This window comes from Phasianus colchicus, chromosome 3 (assembly GCF_987193195.1).
Source record: "Phasianus colchicus chromosome 3, bPhaCol1.hap1.1, whole genome shotgun sequence".
Taxonomy (NCBI): Eukaryota; Metazoa; Chordata; class Aves; order Galliformes; family Phasianidae; genus Phasianus; species Phasianus colchicus.
In genome coordinates, this window is record NC_143438.1 from 72,095,841 (window position 1) to 72,108,235 (window position 12,395).

General features: G+C 42.6%; 1 protein-coding gene across 2 annotated transcripts in view; it reads left to right on the forward strand.

Annotated features, from left to right (window-relative positions):
• The window catches only part of ESRP1 (epithelial splicing regulatory protein 1), a 31,470-nt gene continuing 19,075 nt past the window's right edge, over positions 1–12,395 (forward strand). For both annotated transcript variants that reach the window (XM_031591009.2, XM_031591010.2), the window contains exons 1-6: positions 1–498; positions 696–824; positions 1,623–1,736; positions 4,331–4,445; positions 11,369–11,467; positions 11,553–11,607. In XM_031591009.2, coding sequence (XP_031446869.2) covers positions 367–498; positions 696–824; positions 1,623–1,736; positions 4,331–4,445; positions 11,369–11,467; positions 11,553–11,607 — 644 coding nt within the window. In that variant the 5' untranslated portion in view covers positions 1–366. The remainder of the gene's footprint in view (positions 499–695; positions 825–1,622; positions 1,737–4,330; positions 4,446–11,368; positions 11,468–11,552; positions 11,608–12,395) is intronic.

Consider the following 12,395-nt stretch of genomic DNA (forward strand, 5'->3'; position numbering starts at 1 on the left):
GGCGGGCAGGTAGGGCCGCGGCCCCAAACAGAAAAGCCCGCAGCCATTGCGCGCTTCCCAGGGGTGCAGCCGGCGTGGGAGCGGCTGCCTCCCGCCCCCAGGAGAAGGAAAAAAAAAAGGAAGGGGGGGGAAGGGGACGGAAAGGGGTGCCCGAGCGTCTCTCCAGCGTCAAGTCCCCAGGGAGCCGGGCTGCAGGTGGGGGCTGTACCATTTGGGTCTTGCTTGGAAGCGCCTCCAGCAGGGAAAGTTTGTGGCCTCTTCTTTTCCTTCTCCCCTCCCTCGCTTTCCCTCTTCTTTTTTTCCTTTTTTTTTTTTTTGTTTGTTTGTTTCCCATCCTTTCCCCACTTCCCCTGGCCCGGCGGCACCATGACGGCGTCTCCCGACTACTTGGTGATTCTTTTTGTGACCACGGCGGGCACCAATGGGGCGAGGCTAGGCTCGGATGAGCGAGAGCTGCTCCAGCTCTTGTGGAAGGTGGTCGACCTGAAGACTAAGAAGGTATTTTCCCTCCGTGTGAGGAGGGAGAACCCCGAGCCGCTGCTCCCCTTGTCCCTTTGCTACGCTTGGTGGTCCGGGAGCCGGGCTGGCTGTGGGTATGCCGGGCTGGTGCAGGTCCTGGTGGAGGGCAGGGCTGGGGCTGCAGGTGAGAAGCTCAACCCGGGTGCTGACTCGCCCCTCCTCTGCTTTCCCTGGAGCTGGGGCACCCGCACGACGTGCTGGTCCGCCCCGACCACCCGGAACTGACGGCTGAGTGCCAGGAGGTCACCAAGGTGGACGTGGAGAGCCTGGCACAGGCTCCATCGCTGGAGCAGGCATTGAGCCAGGTGATACCCTATGGGTGCTAGCGGCCCTGGGTGGGAGCTGGAAGCTGTGTTAGCATCCGTTTACCCTGCATCCTTCCCTCCCTGCCATCGGGGCAGTGGAGCCTGGCACATACCCACACGTGGGTCAGGCAGTGTGGCCTGTGATGGGTGTTGTAAGGCTTTCTTTTGCTCTCCCAACTTGGGAGGTAGGGCTGAACACCTAGGAGATGAGGGTGAGGGCTAGGCATCCCCCTGATGTTGTCTCCTGTCCTGCTGGGCCCTGAGTCATAGCTGCAGCTGCCTCTTCACTCATGTACGTGGCTAAGCTGAGGTGCCCTGTGAAACGATTGGGTGCTGGCAAGCCTGTTAAGGCTTGTGGTGTCTTCTCTACTCCGTAAAGAATGTAGTACTACTGAAGCCTCTAAATAAGAAGAAGAGTGTACATGACTCTCATTGAGCTCAGGGATGAAAGCCTTTCTCTCTTTCAATGTGCCCAAGTGCATTTTCTGCAACCAGTTTTGTCTCTCTGCAGAGCTCTCACAAATGCTTCTGAAAAAAGAATTGTTTTCACAATGTACACTGTGTGTGAGTGGCCACATCTTGATAGAAGGGGGAAAAGGGCAATTTCCTGATGAAGATAATACCATGAGAGACATCACACACTTAGCTAGTAAGCGATAAATCTGCAAGAGGCAAATGAAAAAGAAATTCCAGCTTTGTAATCTGGCTGACTAGGATTAATGCTATCAATTGGTGATACTTCCTCATGCAGCAGTTCAGGTCTCTTATATGTGTGTCTTTTGTTGTTCCTGCTTCCAGTTTAATCAGTCTGTGAGCAATGAGCTGAACATCGGTGTAGGTACTTCCTTTTGTTTCTGTACTGATGGCCAGTTGCACATTAGACAGGTTCTGCATCCTGAAACTTCCAAAAAGGTATGTAGCTGGCACTTAAGTTTGCCTTTTAATGTTCTCTGTGTATTTACTTTAAAAATAATAATAACTTCTCATTAAAATGTGTAGTTTGAGGGGACCCCTGTAATCCAAATATTGTTTATCATTCAGTATATAATTAGCAAACTAGGAGCCTGTCCGGTCCGCATGGGTGGCACAAGCAGTGGTGAATGCTAATGTCTGTGCAGCCCCCAGGTGCCTTTCAAGGTTAAGCCAGAAGGATTTGAATTATGTGTTTGAGAAAAGGGCATCATATTAACAGAATACTCTGTATCTGCTGATCTACTGCTGTGGGAACTACAGCGGGTTAACAAGTGGAAGTTTGGGGATGTTGCCAAGCAGTTCATGTTGAACGTGGTTAACTGCCTTTTGAAATCTGACATTCCCCTTTAGCTTCAGCAGCTTTCAATCTTTATATGCTCAGTTGGCCCTGTGAGGGCGGTGCTTGCATTTGTGAGGAGCTGAGCAGTGGTAGGAGGCATGCTGTAGGGATGACTAGTCCCGTACTGTAGAGTTCTCTGTAACTTCAGAGTTGCTAAATCACTAACAGTGTTATGAGCTCCAGCTTACTTTTCATTAGTGATAGGGTTGCAGCAATATGCTAAGCCTTCAGGCCTGCATTAACTGCCTCAGTGTTCATAGCATCTTGTTTTCTGACTGGCTATGAAGGTGTGCTGCTTTGCATCAGAGCAGTTTTGGTCTGAACCATGGGCTGCTAATTTCTGTGCCTGTCCTTTCACTACCCCATCTTTGAAGGGACAATCTGCAAGTCTTTGTTGTTCTGACAGTGATATTGAATGAGCTTTCTATTACTTGTTATTGCTATTATTTATACCTTAAAAACCTTAGAAGAAAAGCTGCACGTGTAGTTCATAATAAAGGAATAGTCCTGTGTGCATGTCTCTTTGTGTTAGAGTATAACATGAATGGGAGGAAATGGGGAAACAGGTCTTCAACAAATTTTCTCACTTAAAATGGATGTATGTCTTAAATGTTTTAAGACACAGCTTTCCCATGTGGCTAAATGATGTGAACAACAGAAGGAAGAGTTGTTTGGTATAGGCAACAGGGGCTCCTTTTTTTTTTCCCTGTATATGTCTCCAGTCTCAGTGATAGGAATCAAATTGTCATCAAAATATTCTGCTGCTGTTTTGTTACAAATTATTTGTTAGAAATTTGCTTTTTTCTCCTTCTAGGTTAAGGAAGTCAGGTTCTTATGAGACCTGTAGTAGTCTTCTGGTCAATGCCCTGATGGTGAGGTTGGGGATGTGTGGATCAAAAAATCATGGAATCGTAGAATCCTTAGAGTTGGAAGAGACCTTTAAAGGTCATCTGGTCTCACTCCCCTGCAGTGATCAGGGATATGTACAGCTAGATCCAGTTGCTCAGAGCCCCTCCAGCCTGGCCTTTGAATGTCTAAGCCAGATAAAATCCAGATAGGCAGAAGTCAAAGGACTCTGGAATGTGTGTTTCTTTAAGATGCCCAGTCTTAAGAACCAAGCTAAATGGTTCCAACTGAACTTGAGTGCAGAATTTCTTCTCTGATGGAAGAAGAAAATAACCGTGCAAAAACTAGAGCAGGCAGTCTTGGCAAGCACCTCTGCATTTCCATAAGTTTGTCTTTAAAGGTGATTGTTTGCCTAATGCACCTGTCTGTGTGCTAAGATAAGCTCTAATGTGTTCAAAGCAGAACTTGTTACAGAGACTAAACTTCTCTTTGCTTTCTAAATGTACATCCATGTATCCTGTCATCCTGCTATGATGCCATGATGCTGACTTCTCATTAAATCTGCCCTCTGTATAGAGAGGCAGTGCAGATCACTGTCAAGCAGAGTGCTGAGCATTGTGGCTGTGAGGAAGGCTGAAGGAGAGGGGTGTTGGTGTTAGTTGGAACAGTTTCCCTAGGTCTTCTTTCCTCATCTTGAAACAAACAAGCAAAAGCATATGATAGGTATATTTGTGGGGCAAAAAGGATTTTATTGATGCTTGCAATTGACTCCATGACTTGCTCCTGGCTTCATGCCTGTAATTAAAGCAGTTAGCAAGCATAGGCTGATAATTTCTACACAATATCAAACCTTCATCTGCCCCAGTTTCCTTTTTATTAAGGGAATAAATATTTGAAATGTGACTCTTCTCTGAAAACTCTGCCTTGTCTATAAACCAAGATGCCTTCTGCTAGACTTGCAAAATTTACTTGGCTCTACAAACTGAAGCGAGTGCCCTCTGGCTTTTCACAATAAAAATTGGAACCAAGAATTGATGATAAATGTTGCAATAGCATGCGTTTGCTCTCTTACATATTGGATTTGAGGCAGTAATAATAATAGCAAATGTTTCTCTGGCAGTGAAAAAGCACGCTTCTCTTTCTTAAACCACAGAGAGGACACTGCCTAAGCAAAAAACAAGTTGATAAACTTGCTTAAATGGCTGAGAGGAGCCATATGCGCTTCTCTGCAGCAGTGGCTGTTTGTTTTCTGGCTATTTTCCTAGCCTTTATAAGGAAAGTTAGGTGCATATAGACAAAGTGAAATAAACTTGCCCAAGCTGACAGTTGCTACCTTGTCCTTCTACAGAATATCTTACTGCCTGAATGCTTCTACTCCTTTTTTGACTTGCGGAAAGAGTTCAAGAAGTGTTGCCCTGGCTCACCTGACATCAGCAAACTGGATGTGGCGGCCATGACAGAATGTATCCTTCTAACAGTGATGGTGTCTGCTCCTGATACAGCTTTTCTTGATTTTTGGGACAGATGTGAGTAACGCTTGCAACGCTTGTTTAGGGGTAATGGAACTTTAATGAGTGACTCGGAGCTGCACAGAGCCTTCTCACAAAGATTAACAAAACCCCTGAGGATGCACGATGCCATAGGGAAAAGTCCTGTGTTTCTTCTTGACTTCTGAACATTTTCTTTACTACCTTTACAGGTGCCCTTTAAGCTTTACAGCTTAATGTAACTAACATTTATCCAAATCACTGCTGTGAATCTAAATTTAAAGTTGGTAGGTTACTCACTGTAACAGTTAATGCTTTTATTTTAATGTAGAAGTGAATGTTGGGAGGGAGCAGTTGCTCTCCACGTGAATTGGTAGTGAGTTTTTAATTCAGCAGTGCAGCAAAGGCAGGAATGCTGCCAGTAAATATGATATCCAGCCTCAGTCTCATGGAAGCTGTGTGTGTTACACATCTCAATGTGAGGCTGTGCTGGAAGTGACATGCAGTCTGTATCGTTTTTTCAATTTAGTAATAGAAATGTCTTTAAAAACTACTTACAGACCACACCAGATGATTCTGAAACCCAGTCTTGTCTTAGATCAGCTCTGTTTGAGTGCCATGTGCAGTTGTTGGAGCTGAAGTCAGTGTTGCAAGTTAAGGTGCAGTTGTACTGAAGGGTCAGAAATATATATATATTTTTTTTCTCCCCTTGCTCTGAAGCAAAGAAGTATACTTTCTAAGTGTTGGAGTGTGGACCTCTATGTAGAAAAGCAAAATAAGTATTGCAGTCTATAAACAGGATGATGGAGACTTCTTAAATTATGATGGAAAAACCGAATATGAAACACATGAGCTGGAGGAGATAATGGCAATGAGCTTTGTTAGCTGTTTTGGAGAGATGCCTTTGCTTTCTCCCTTTGTGAATGTCTGATGTATGCCTTGCTAGTGTTGAAACAGTTTTGTTAATGTAGACACCTGGAGATTCATTGCTCAGTTGATGCATGGTGACTGACTGCACTCCTGCTGGGAGAGGAGAGCAGGACTCTGGGCATTGCCTGTCAGTACCACCTGGGGGGGGGATTATTACCAGTAGTTGTTCCTCCAAGGCTTGGGCAGTCTGTCCAAGTGGCCTTAAGGTGCATCAGATCCAGAATTCAGACTTTCTTTAGGTATATATAAGTCTAAATAACTTCATTCTGTTTTTATCTTTGTGGTTTGCCTTGATTTGTAATTGTTCATGCTCTTATTTATAAACTTGTTCTATTTGTGTAACATGGCTGGAATTAACTGTCTCTACCTGTATTGTTCAGAGTCCTTGCTGGGACTTGGAAAGGAGGATGTAGAGACCAAAAAAAGTAAAATTTGCTTGTTTTTCCTTTTATTGCTCAATATGATAATTTTTCCTTTTCCTCGCCTTGCTGGAATGTCCCAACTTACACACCTCCTGACACTGAGGAGATTAAGTTAATTGCACTTGGAGAGTATGTGTGCAATGCCTGCGATAAAGTTTTTGTTGAAATGGATGTTTAAGTCTGAGGATCAGTTCCAACAACTTTGTGTATGGTGTTTTCTTCACGTGAGACAGTTTCTTTTTCTGAGACAGAGACAAATCTAACTGAAAAGTAACTTAAATCAGAACTGGAAGTGCTGGGGAGGTGGTGAAGAAGGGAGGATGGATGAACTAAAAGCAATGGAGTGAGTTGAAATGAAGCTTCAGGCTAGTACACAGAACCTGATCCGTCTCTTATTACTCTTCCAGGAAGCAAGTGTAGCTCTCCTATCCCATAGTTAATGGGGCTGCATGATGGGAATCCTTTGAGATTCCTTTGTACCATGCAATCTGCAGCGGGCCAGGTTTGTTAGCACTTGGTGGGCAAAGGTTTTGTTTGAGGGGTCAAGTGCTGACCAGAGGTGCAGAAGACTGCATTCCCAGACCAGTGGGAGCAGGAGTAGAATGTGTTTGGGCATATCCTTTGATGTGCTTAAATCTGCTGACCCAGATATAACATGGTTGTGCTCAATGACAGGAAACTTGAGTGATATGAAAGAGTTATGGGAAAGCTGGCTATTGATGTACAGTCAGTTAAATTTGTAGGAGTCTTTCACTTTCAGATGGTTTTATTTTGGTTGGTAGCATTTGGCTAAACAAGTTAGAGGCTGATGGAGAGTGTACTCCATGGCTCCCAGCAGTCAAACGATATTATCTCCTGCTACTGTCATTCAGGAGACATATTCCAGGCTGTTAAGAACTGGAGGGCTGGTGCTCAGCTGTATACTTAGTGCTTGCCTTCTTTGAGTAATCTTGAAAAGAAACATGTTAAACTAAGTATCTGGCTAAGTGACTTTTCTTTCAGAAAGAACTTCTGGGCCTTATTCCTTCAGCAAACTACTTGAAATTGTGTACAATAATCATATCTTTCTGGATCTAAGAGCTTGAGTGAAAGCTTTGCATTATGCCCTCAGCCCCCCAAAAATGAAGTCCTTCTACAAACAGCCCTCAATTTCTCTTAGTGCAGGACAAGGAAATACTTCAAATGCCATTGGATTTGAGGGACTAAGAAAGAACTGAAACAAGTTTTAACTGTTATCTCTGCCACTACTACTTAACTTACAGTCTCCTGCTGTTTTCTGGTGCAGGAGGTGGGATTGTGGCAGACTTCCTTTAGTCAGCATTATGTAAGTCAGTATTATAGGGACAGCAGGACAATGATGAGAAATTTTGAGTAACAAAAAACTTGGAAGAAATGATCCTGTCCTGGCAAGGAGAGGAACTCTGTTCTGTTGAAATCTCTTTAAACATGCCAGTGTACCAAAGAAGCAGGGTTGTTCTTCTTGCATCCTCCCTACCTCCCAAACTTGCTGCACCTCTTGATTTGCAAAGCTTGCTGAGCCAGTTCTCACTGCTGTGAGTGCCTTCAGGGTGGAGTGAACAAAGCTTGCATGACTATTCAGAATGCAGTCTGCAGAAGACTCATCCTTTGCCTCAAGATTGGGCGTGCAGAAGTCATTAGAAGGCAAATAACTATTGCTTCCTCCACCGTATGGTTTGCTCCACTTGCTTCTCAGCTGGGTTTTGTGGGTACTCCTTGCTAGGAGTACTGCTGGGTGTTGTCAGTAGAAAGACAGGCATACTTCAGAACAGTCTGTTTAATGCTATGGATAAGATCTGGATACTACAATACTGAAACTTGCTTTATGACCTGGATGTCTTGAGAACCATTATGCAGAGCACAGTTATAACCACCAGTGCTTAACACTAGCTAGCAAAGCCCCATTAATGAATATTACCCAAGAATCTTGTGTACTGCTATTTGTGTATTCTGTGGTAGTATTCAGAGACTAGGTAGCATCAGATAATGTCTTTTTATAGATATTATTTGAATTAAGGTAGCATTCTGTCAGTAGAGACCAAAAATAGACAGAAAGAGGGAGAAGCATCATCAGTGCAAAGCATAAAAGTATCAGTAGTTCATCTTGTATCCTCTGAGCTAATTGAGTGCTCAACTTCACTCTTGCTGAGGTTAAGAAGGGAGTTGAGACCCTGAGAAGTGGAAGAGAGGTTGTGGAGGAGAAGGGCTTGGAGGACACTGACAGTGGGTGAAGCTGCAGTGAAGAATCAGGGAGTAATTTAGAAGTGTCTCCCCCTGTTTATGAGCTGATGTGAGGTGTACCACCCCTCAGTATCCTGTATGTTGCTCATGGTACTGCTGCTGTGCAACAAGGTTAGGAAAATCCTTTTTTTCTATCCTGTCTCAGTGCACCTTTTGCCCCCTACTTTGCTTATATGCAGTAACAGAGTATGCATTCTAGTAGCTTTAGACAGCCAACTTTATTTTTCCTTTGCTTTAAATGTGAATTTAGATTTATCTGCTAACATCAACTTTATTTCCCCCCCATTTTCCTATGATGGACAAGCTTTCAAGCTTTAAACATCAGTGTACACAAACAAACATGTGGGGGCTCCTGTATCTTCGGAAAGCAAGTGTTGATTATTTTTTTTTAATGACTATTCCATTAGCAGTTTATTTTCCTAAGCATCCTTTATTTCCAGCTACTTGGTTGGTGGGGGTGCATCTGTCTGTAGATAGGCATGTTCAACAGAATTCAGGTTTTCACTTAGTTGAAGTTGTGAAGGAGTGCAATAATAACATGTGCAGAACACGATCAGTTTTCTTCTCCAGCCTTGCCTAAAAGCCTTGCTTCCAGCTAATCAAAAGCAAAGGTGGGAGTGATGTCTCTTCTCTCATGTCTACTAATGGTGATGAATTTCTTCCTCTCCTCCTGCTGTGCTTATATTAATCTGGAGGGCTTTTTGCTCAACTGACTCCCTATGTCTGAACACCTGGCACCAGTTTTGTTGGCACCAGGGTACTTCTAGGAACTATCTCCTGTTGATCAATGTTTTCTGAAGAAAATGTAAGTGGGGTGGGAGTATTTGCTTTTCCTTGTGTGGTGGCCTTGCTTCAGCGCCCTGTCCCATCTTCTAGAGCTCATCACTTGAAGAAATATCTGGCTTTGCAAGTGGCAATTGTTAATGTGTCTTCAGTTGTGACAGCATGGTCTGGTAGCAAAGCCACCAGAGTGTGAGTACATGTATCTTTGTCCTAATACCTGCTGAAACTACTATCCGACTTCTTTTCTATAGGAAATACTTTAAAAAAAAAAAAAAAATCATAAAGAAATAGGCAAGAACAGGTTTCCAATATCTGTGTTTCCATCAATGTCTCATAACCTGGCTGGGCAGAAGAAGCTCCACATAGGTGTGATGTCTGGTGAAGGATAAGTGCTTCTCTGCTTTGCTACCTGAGCTGCCCAGAAACATCTGTGTGCTGCTGACTAGATGGCCTCTGTGCCAGTGATGAAGGCAATCTGTGAAATGTTTGTTTTCTTTTCAGCCACCCCCCCCCCCACCCTTCCTTTCCTAGATGCTGATAGAGAAAGACAAGCTTTGGTGGATGGCTTAGGAAGAGAGAGCAGTGAAGAAGTACTGTGTTGTCATAAACACTGGTGACTGTCTCTTAAATTATGTTTTTGGGTTGTTTCATGTGGCTTCTTCAGGATTTTTGTTTGGTTTTCAGAGGACGTATAATGCTTTTGACCAGTTTACTCCAATGATACTTGGAGGGCAGATGATGGCAATGGCTTGCAGACTTTGGCAGTGCAAGCAGCAGGGATGGATCACTGGCTTAACTTCTGTGGTTTGACTTTTGCCTCTTAATTTTAAACTATGGTAAGTCTTCTTACAAATGCATCTGAAGCTGTTTAAGTGCTGTCCTCTCACATTCCACACTCCAGTGCAGACTTAAAGCCCAACAAAGTCTCAAAATCAAATTAGTCTCAGAGCCTCAGTGCTGCATTTTTCCTTTCTTTGTTGTGGAAGAGATTTGTTGACTCAGTTAATTACTTCTTAAAGTTGTTTTAGTCCTAGATTTAAAAAAAAAAAAGTGTTTTGTAGGAATGACTTGCTGTCATCTCACAAATGATGGGAAGACTTTATTCCCCAGTGACATTTATATGCTCATTCCCCATTACCTGTGTTGAGATGATAGAATAAAGTGAGTGTGCATTGCCTGTTTCTAACAGAAATTGTTCCTCTACTCCTTGTCTTTCATGTAGACATCTGCCAACTCAAAATATGATCAATTTTAGGTGGAGAAAACCTTTTCTTTAAGAGGAGCTTTACCATCTGGGATGGAAAAGCAACTTTTGAGCATCAAAATACAGACTATGCATTTGAAATGAACCTTTTGTACACTTATGGAAATGTGAGCAAGTAACTGTTGCATTCATCTGTTTTGAATGCCTTGCTTCACTGTTCTGCTGTGCCAGGAAAGGGATTATTGTTAAGAAACTCTTGGGTTTTTTTCCTTCTCTACTATCTTAAATTGAAGTGATAAGACAGAAAAAGCAAGTTCTGATTCAAACTACTTTATAGTTTACTTCTTGTTTTGATTTTTTTTTTTTTTAAGCCATTCTCTCTTCAAAGAAAGAGACGGGGATAGGAAAAGAAGTCCTTTTAAAAGTTGACTTTATAAATTGCAAGTAATCTTATTGTTCCGGTACGGTGATCAAATACAGCAAGAAGGAGGAGAGAGACTATAATAAGCGCTTGGTATATACAACTTAAATCTGATTCTCAATGAATGTAGATTTGCATCTGGTCAGTCTACAGCCCAAGATAGAATACTTCCTGCTCCTTATTAGCAGGGGAGCTTATCCTTGCTGGTTTTGTTTTGTTTTTTTTTCCTGATCTGAAGGGTTGTGGAAGTTGTTGTCAGACTCCAGTTTGTCTCTTGGCTATTCACAATGATGCACTCTAAGCTGATTTCCATCCCCCCCCAAAACACTGCTTAACAGCACAAAGCTCAGGCTGGAACATCAAATAGGTGAGATATAGACAAGGTGCTGCTTGTAAATTTTATCAAAGTGGTAACATATTTACTCTACTTTAGGTAGAGTACTCAATCGTTTAGAAAACATGTGTTATGTCTCTTTCAGTTTCTAGTTGATGGTTTGTTTTTCCTCCATCCCTGGATCTTCCTCTGGAGATTAAAGATGATCTTAATTAAAGAGGACAGGACTCCAGTCTTTTCTGCATGCAAGAGTGTTTCTGTCTTTCAGATATACAAAATGCATGAGTGTATTAAATATGTATGTCCTTATTATGGGGTCTTGTGTCCCCAGACACTTTCTGGATTGACCTCACACTCCCGCAGGTGGCAGTAGTTAGAGGCCAAAGCAGCAGCAAACCCAGTGCAGCTGATGCATCCCGGCAGGAAAATGGATTAAATCTTCCCCTGAGAAGCGACTTACCATTAAGATAATGTTAAAGCTTGCTGCTTTAGTAGGAGACCAATTTGAAGTCTATCTGGTGATGATTGCCTTAACTCCACACACAGATTTAAATCTTGACAAGAACAGTTCAGCACTCACCTATGGAGCCTCTCGAGTTGAAGATATGGGGAACATTATTTTAACACTAATATCAGAACCATATAGTAAGTGTGGTGAACTGGTCTTCTGTGTTGCTCTTTTGTTTTGCCCGCTGTGGCAAAAGGAAATAACTTGTACCATGTTTCACAGATCACAGGTTTTCAGATCCAGAAAGAGTGAACTACAAATTTGAAAGTGGGCCTTGGTATGTATCTTTTTCCCTTTTCTCTCTTAAAAAAGCACCAGACACTGCTTATATAAGCTGTACTCTTCTGTATTAATAATTTGCAAATAACTGTTGCCATTATTTTTTATTTATCCTGTCACTGCTGTGGGAATAAATTAGATGTTTTAAGTGGGAAAGGGTATAAAGAACTGCATTAGATGTGGGACTGAAGCCTGGCAGGAAACTGTTGCTTGTTAGGTGCTGATAGTTCTGGGTTCTGATAAGTACATATAATGGATGTTGAGTGTGCTGTGCTGTTAACAAAGAACTTAAGCATTTTTGCAGAGGTAACCCTATTAGTATTAACTCTTGCACTTTTCCTGCAGTTTGCTTCACAGTTGCTGAATACACATCATGATGACTTTTTCTTGTGTAGAAAAGATGCATTTCCAGGAAGACACAGTGCCAAGCAGTAGACTGCTACCAGTAAATTGTTTGAGCTGCAGTGATTGTCTTCTTCCCAAATATGTTTTAAACATAAAGCTTTATCTATGCCTGATGGTGTTTAAAAAAAAAAAAAAAGATGTAATCATGCACTGGCATGTACAAATATGGATTTTTTTCCTCAGTGTAGCTGGATACTTGCTCTGCAGTATCACAGGAGACCAATGTTAAACTGACCTTATTCAGATTCCCTTCTTGTGTGAATGCTTGCTTACCCCTTCCAGATTAATGAACTGTCATCATAGTTGATGATACCAGCATTCTGAACCGAAGGAGGCAAGAGCAGAATGCAGCAATACTGGCAGGAATTGCCCGGTGAGATC